The 6,956-nt window shown below is 52.9% G+C and overlaps 1 protein-coding gene across 1 annotated transcript; it reads right to left on the reverse strand.

Annotated features, from left to right (window-relative positions):
• Positions 1–759: 759 nt before the first annotated feature.
• On the reverse strand, positions 760–6,709 carry LYSMD4 (LysM domain containing 4). Its single transcript, XM_021552598.3, has 3 exons — positions 6,684–6,709; positions 4,924–5,211; positions 760–1,525 (listed from the first exon to the last, which is right to left on the reverse strand). The coding sequence occupies exons 2-3, from the start codon at positions 5,191–5,193 to the stop codon at positions 1,022–1,024; spliced, it is 774 nt and encodes a 257-aa protein (XP_021408273.2). The 5' UTR covers positions 5,194–5,211; positions 6,684–6,709; the 3' UTR covers positions 760–1,021.
• Positions 6,710–6,956: the final 247 nt, after the last annotated feature.

Below are 6,956 nucleotides of genomic sequence, written 5' to 3' on the forward strand. Positions count from 1 at the left end.
TTCTTTCTTCTTGGACTTCTGTCCTGGACCTTGCAACCTGCACCCAGCTCAGCACTCCCACTCAGGCTGCACATGAGGAAGTAATTCCATGACTGAGCCTGGGTGTCTGAGAAGCACCACTATAGACTAGTATTAGTATTTTTTAGCAAATAATACTGACTAGACCTCCTGCCAGCAAATGAGTCCTTGAGAAGTGCCTGTGACTCCTCTTTCGTGCTCTGCTGTCCTCATCCAACACCCCCTGCCCACCTGGGGCCCTGCAGGGCTGAGCAGCACCCTGGGACAGCACGGATGTGCACTGAGATCTCTGACCTCAGGAGCCATCTCTGAAGGATTTCACTGAGGTGAAGAGGTCTGGGCTTACCCTTCCCGGGGTGGGCCTGATGCATCCGAACTGAACACAGCTCAAAGGTTTGCTCAGGGGGGTGACAAGGTGGGGTGCTGGCAGCGTCACTGTGCCCTGGCACACCCAGCTTAGAGCCCCAGAAGGCATCATTTGGGTCAAAGAGGCCAAAACTACCATGGCCTGCAAGAGACAAAAATGACACCCCTGAAAAGAAGCACCCCCTGCTTCTATTCCAGCAAAAAGTTTCCTTAAAATGCAAACAACCCCTAACTTTCCAACCACATTAATACTGCACTCTCTAGCTCAGCAGCAATTTGCTTCTAGACACGGCATTAAGAAATACCTGAAGCAACCATAATGAGTAAATTGCTACAAAATACTTTCCCTCAACAGAGTTCCCAACTCTAAGGCCACCTGGGTGATGATCTCCGTAAGCAACAAAGCATCCTTGTCTTTCCATCAAAATCACATCACCTCATTTTCAGTCAAATTCAGGATTACATCATCAGCTACTTATAAAAATAAAAATCCTCTGTATAGTTGTATCCCCTTGGGTGCACTTGAGTCAGTCACGAGCGTAAGGGCCATCAATACTGCTGGAGAGGTTGAAATGGGCTGCCCTTTCACCTTAGGGTTTTTTTTTCCTACGACTGAGCCTGGTGGTAATTTCCCTTCCTATCCAGCTGTTGAAGCATTTGAGTTTGTCATGTTAGAGGTGTGGGCCACCAGGGCTTGTGTTTTAAAATAGATGATATAGAACACCGGCAGGACGATTCCTATCAGGAGCATAATGAACACGGCGTTCCACCACTGGATTCCGCAGTCCGCACCGTTCCCAGCGTCCCGCTTCCCTGCCTCGGGCAGGGGCCTCTTCAGCGCCTCCCCGCCGTACTCCGCATTCAGCTGCACCTCCACCTGCACGGCGTCCTGGATGCTCTGGTCGATGCCCCTGAAGTACTCACGGAGCCGCTGGCCGCCGGCGGAGCCGCCCGCGCCGGGGTCGGGCTCCGGCGGCTCCACGCGCGTCAGGCCGGGCTGGGCGGGCCCCGCCGCGGGCGGCCGCAGCGCCCCGGCGCTCTCCGTGAGCAGCCCGTGCGGCCGCACCGGGATCTTGATGGACTTGAGCGCGTACAGGTCCTGCTCCCGGATGAAGTTATTGACGCGTTTGATATCCGCAACCTAAGGAATCCAGAAAGGACACAAACAGTGAGGGCAGGACAGCCCAGGAGTGAGGCAGGAAGCAGCTACAAAACCAGTGTGCAAGGAGCTCTCAGGGAATAAAAGCAGGCCCTGAATGCAAGAGGTTTGATGTTCTGAGAGATTCCCCAGCAGTTCCAAAGGTGCTCCAGTTCCTGCAGGACAGAGGCAATCCCCTGTTAAAGCAGCCTACAACCTCCACCTCTTGTACCTGCTGTATTTTGCTCCGTACTGCTTTTCCTTCTCTTTGCTTTCTTTGCCCTTCTCTCAGTTGAGGCAAGAAGAATCTTTTTAACGAACAGATCCTTTTAAAAACTATTTTCATACCTTACACATGAGTGCTTAAGGTGAGAGCACAACACCAGTGTGAGCATCTCCTGCTCAGGAAGTTATTTCAGAGTGATCAGAGCTCCATTGTGGGAGCACAGCAGTTCTGAGAGCAAGGGCACAGCCTGGAGAGCAGGTGAGCATGTCCTGCATGAGCATCTCCTGCTCAAGGAACACCTCTCTTCTGCAGGACAGCAGCTCATCCAGCCCATTCCTCCTCAGCATGTCCTGCTGAAGGACAATCACCTCTGTGCTCCTGTCACCACCTTTCGTGGTTCCTGTGTAGGGCTCCTGTCTGTGAGCTGTGTCCCCAGCCAGCAGCAGAAGAGCAGTGAGAAGCAGCCACACGTGCAGCATCAGACACGGACGGGCAGTGCCAGTGCAAAAGACAAAGGCAAGGCAGCAACTCTTATTTAACATTAACTAAGAGAAGATGCTTAATCCAGTGGCCACTCACAGCCACCCAGCAAGCACAGCAACTTCTCAGTTGCACTAAACCCTCTGCCAAAGGAAAGGAACATGATGTTAGTGTGTGCCAGGAGCTCTCTGCTGCAGCCAAGGAGATGTGAAAGAACCTTGAGGAAAAGGCTGGAGGGCACAAAATAAAACAGCGAGAGCCAAAGCAAAGAGAAAAGCAACACAAACAGGTAAAGCACTTCTCATCCATCACAGCACAGAGACACAGTACAGGGACTGTGCTGTCCTCTTCAGAAATCACAGCATAACCTGCATTCACTGCACACTCACACGCTTGAGGCTGCCAAGGAAACTGGGGAACTAAAAGAGAAAAAAAAACACTTTACTTCCTAAGCTCAGAGGTAGAGAGGAGAGGAGATGGAGGCCTGAATCTCATGTTAACTCTGCAAAGCCTGAGAACTCTGAAAATGGCACATTTAATCCAGAATCTGATCTGGGGACCCTGAGGCAAAAGGAATCCTCAGTCACGGCTTTGAGCTCCTCACAGCCAGCCCCAGTGTCAACTCTGGACTAAACCCTGCAAAATTTCTTAGTTATGAAATAACAATCTCACCCAGAGCCTCCTAACTGAGGTGCTGCTTCAATTTCTGGATTTGTTCCAATGAAAACAAATTACTGGGACAGTAAATATCCCCCGTGGTGTCTGCAATCAAATACTGCAGTGTGGTGCTAAGACTCTAGAAACAGAAAGTGGAGCAGCACTCACACAGAAACAACAAACAAAGCTGATGGGAAGCATGCGAGAGATTGGGCTGCACAAGCATTTAGGCTTATTTTCTGTACTCATTTTTTTGGCTGCAGTGAGCTCCTCTTGTCCCAGCTGAAGAACAATGCCAAAAGCAAGCCAGGACTATAAATGGTCAAGAGTAAAAATGAGAATTTTGAAGTGCTTTGCATCTCTGCCAACTTATCTGTGGCACATACGCAGAGTTATTTGTTGTACTGTCTTACTATCCCCTCCCCAAGCAGATTCTGAAACCAATGTCAAGTTCTCATTGATTTCAAGGAGAAGTTCATCCTGGATTTTTACACGTATTTGCCTACATCTCTGTGGTTACTATTCTCACTGCTATCCTGGTGACCTTTCAGGAGCTGTTTAATTGTGCAAATAAAATAAAACACACGAAAACCGCCATGCCAGTCTTTAAAGAGACAAACATACAAATCTCCTACAATAAGGATTTCTGTACCTGTTCAGTTTAACTGGAACACGTCAGAAGTTTCTGGAAGGGAGGGAGGCAGCAGGACAGTTTTTGTCCTGTGGGAGGATGTGGTCCCTTCCATCAGCTTGCTTTTCCCCTGGGCAGGCCCAGCAGCCTCCAGAGGGGCTGGAAGGCTCCAGGAGTGAGGCAGCAGAGGAGCAGCCTCAGCGGGGACAGAACTGGGCCCTCTGAGTGACAGTGCAGAGGCACAGCAGGAGTCTTCACACCGTAAACCAAAGAACTGTTCAGAATCTCCCTCCTCTGAGTTCACCCAACTGCTGTGAGTCTGCTCAGGTGCTGCTGAGAGCAGCACACAGCTCCAAACCCAACCAAAGCTCAGCTCTCCTGGGGCCAATCAAGCCCTATTCAAGTCCTACCAGACTCGCTTCGCCACATGCATCGGGCTCGTCAGCAGTACCTACAATGGTGTCTTTTTCTGTTTTGTTTTTGTTTCTAAGGGCATGGGAGGGGAGGAATTGCTGCAATCCCTCTAAGGCCTCTTGCCTCAGCTGCACCACACAGCTGCTGTGTGGTTAAGCAAGACAGACTGCACTGGCAGGGCAGCACTGGAGCCAGAGCTGTATCATTATCCCTGCTGTGGTCACCAGCCAATTGTTTCATCGTGGAACTCTGAAATCACAGTCCAGCTTGCAGATAAAGGGGGCTCTAAAAATACAGCTCCAACTGCCGAACAACAGGAGGCTTCTAATGTTCGGTACAGGTAATTAAACTCTCCAGCAGTTTTGCTCTTTTTTGGAACAAAGAAAACGTGCTGTGTAGTTGTTCCAGCTCAGAAATCTCACTGTGTACACGCCCTCCCTCTTGCCCACAGGCACCTGAACTGTGCACGCTTTGGGATGACAGCAAACAACCAAAACCCACACACGGACACCTGGACTTTGGGACTGAACTTTGGCACCTCTCCACATGCACCCGTTAGACTCAGACCTTCCTTGTAAAATGTAAGCTCATACCTTTCAAAAAATAAACAAAAAACCTCACCCATAACTGTGGTGTTTCTTTGTACTGCTCAATTTGCTTCAAAAACTCCAATGTTCCTTGAGAGCAGAGCCCTGGCCCTAATTTCTACACTCGGCTCCCTAATGTTTGCCCTCACTGAAATAACTTAGTACAACCTGCACTTAGTCACCAAAATTAAACAGGGAAGCAGGTCAGGCAGGGTGTGAGGCTGACAACATCTTGCCAGGCTGTTGGCTGAACAACTCCTTTTTGTGTTTGTCAGGGGTTATTTTTACCTTTCTCCAGTTTTACCTGGACAGTGACCATTCACACAATACACAGAAGCAGCAGATCACAGGCCAGCTTCTGGAGCCGCTGCAGCCCCGGCATGGCTCACCCCGGGCACAGCCTCACCTTGCAGCCGTACTGCAGGGCCAGCTTGTTGAGGCTGTCCTCCTGCGTGAGCTCCCTCTCCAGCAGCACCACGTCCCCCAGCCGGGCCCGGCCGCTGCCCCGCGCCTGCTCCTTGCCCCTGGGCCGCAGTTCCATCACGTTGAGCTCCTCCTCCGAGGACTCCTCCGAGTCGGAGCGGCCATTGGGGAACACAAACACCTGCCTGCCCGGGAAGGTGTGCACAGAGGCAGGAGCCTGGAAGGGTCTTGTCCGGCTCTCATTCAGCCTCATCTTTCACAGCAGCAGCACCTGGAACAAAACCCAGACACTTTCAGCTTTCTCAAGAGCAGTGTTTAGCTCTCAGCATGAAAAATTCACAGAATGCACAGAAAGCTGGCAGGCGTGAACGCTCACTACACAAAGGGGCAAATTCAGAAGTGTTATTCTACCAGCAATATTAGAAAAGCCATGTACTCAAACTGTAACAATCAGTAATTTTTTTCTAAATTTGTTTTTGGTCTACCTGTGAACAAACCACCTTATAACTATGTTGCTCAACATTTTAATTGCTACATTCTATAGATTCATTCAAAAAGCAAAAAAATGCTCTGAGTAAACTGTCTTTAATTACGGTCAAAACATACATCAGGTCTACTAACAGACATTAAAAACTGAGAAAAGTTTTCCTTTTCCTAAGTCCTTACCTCTCTACACTTTACGAATCCACATTCTAAGTTCTTGGAAGAGCACTTTTTTTTTTTTTTTTTTAAATAAGGACAGCTCATGCTACACTTAACTTCAACCCGAATAACAAGGCTTCATTTTATTGCATAAAGATTACAACCTGCCTGAGCACTTTAATTATTGCTCAGCCTACAGCTGCAAGTTCGGGTTGTTTTTTTTTTTTTCTCCTTCGATCCTCAGCTCCACAAACAATTTGTTGTCAGGATGAGGTATAGGTAAGAAAACCCCACATTGTTATGGATCCGTGACCTTAACGTTCCCCATCTACCCCTAAGGGATTTTTCAGGTGAAACCAGTAGGATTTAATGGCATTTCCTCGGCCCCGGGCACGGCACCCAGAGCTGCGGGCTGGGCTCAGCTGTGCCGAGGGCGTTCAACAGGCAGGACCAGGCAGTGGGCCCCCGGCCTCGCCCGCACGGCTCCCCAGGGCTGCCCAGCTCTGCCCGAGCGCCTCTGGCCCCGTCAGCACTTCAGGGGCACCCCCACGCCTCAAGGGACCCGGTCCCCTCGGCATTTCGGGAGAGCCTTCAGCGCTCAGGGCGCCCCGCTGCCCGCGGCACCTCGGGGGTCCCGCTGCCCTCAGCGCTGCAGGTGACCCCAGCGCCCCAGCACTCGAGAGTCCGGATCCCCTCAGAGTGCCCCGCTCCCCTCCGGCTGTCTCGTTGCCCCAGGGGCTCCGCTCTCCTCAGCGTTTCACAGGATCCCGCTCACCCCAGCGGCCCCGCTCCCCTCAGTGTCCCGCTGCCCTCCGGCTGTCCCGCTCCCCACAGGGTTCCCGCTGCCCTCAGAGTGTCCCGCTCCCCACAGCGTCCCCGCTCCCCCCAGGGGCCCCGCTCCCCTCAGAGTGTCCCGCTCCCCACAGCGTCCCCGCTCCCCACAGCGTCCCCGCTCCCCTCAGGCTGCCCCGCTCCCCTCAGAGTGTCCCGCTCCCCTCAGAGTGTCCCGCTCCCCACAGCGTCCCCGCTCGCCCCAGGGTTCCCGCTGCCCCCAGGCCGTCCGTCCCGTTTCCCACCCCCCCCAGCGCTCCCCTTACGGACCCGCCGCCATCGGCCCCGCACCAACCTGGCCACGGTCTCGCCCAGCGCTCCTCCCATTGGCTGGCGGCGCCGGGAGGCGGGACCTCAGCGCGGCCCGGCCAATGGGAGCCCGGGAAGGGCGGTGGGGAGGGAGGGGATGAGCGGGCGGGGCCGGGCCGGGCAGGGGCGGGGCCTCGCTTAAAGGGACCGCGGCACCCGGGCCGGGACCGAGCCCGGAGCGCTCGGGGGGAGCGGGTCACACACCCGAGAAGGGACAGGTCACACACCTGAACA

Source organism: Lonchura striata, chromosome 11 (genome assembly GCF_046129695.1).
Source record: "Lonchura striata isolate bLonStr1 chromosome 11, bLonStr1.mat, whole genome shotgun sequence".
NCBI lineage: Eukaryota > Metazoa > Chordata > Aves > Passeriformes > Estrildidae > Lonchura > Lonchura striata.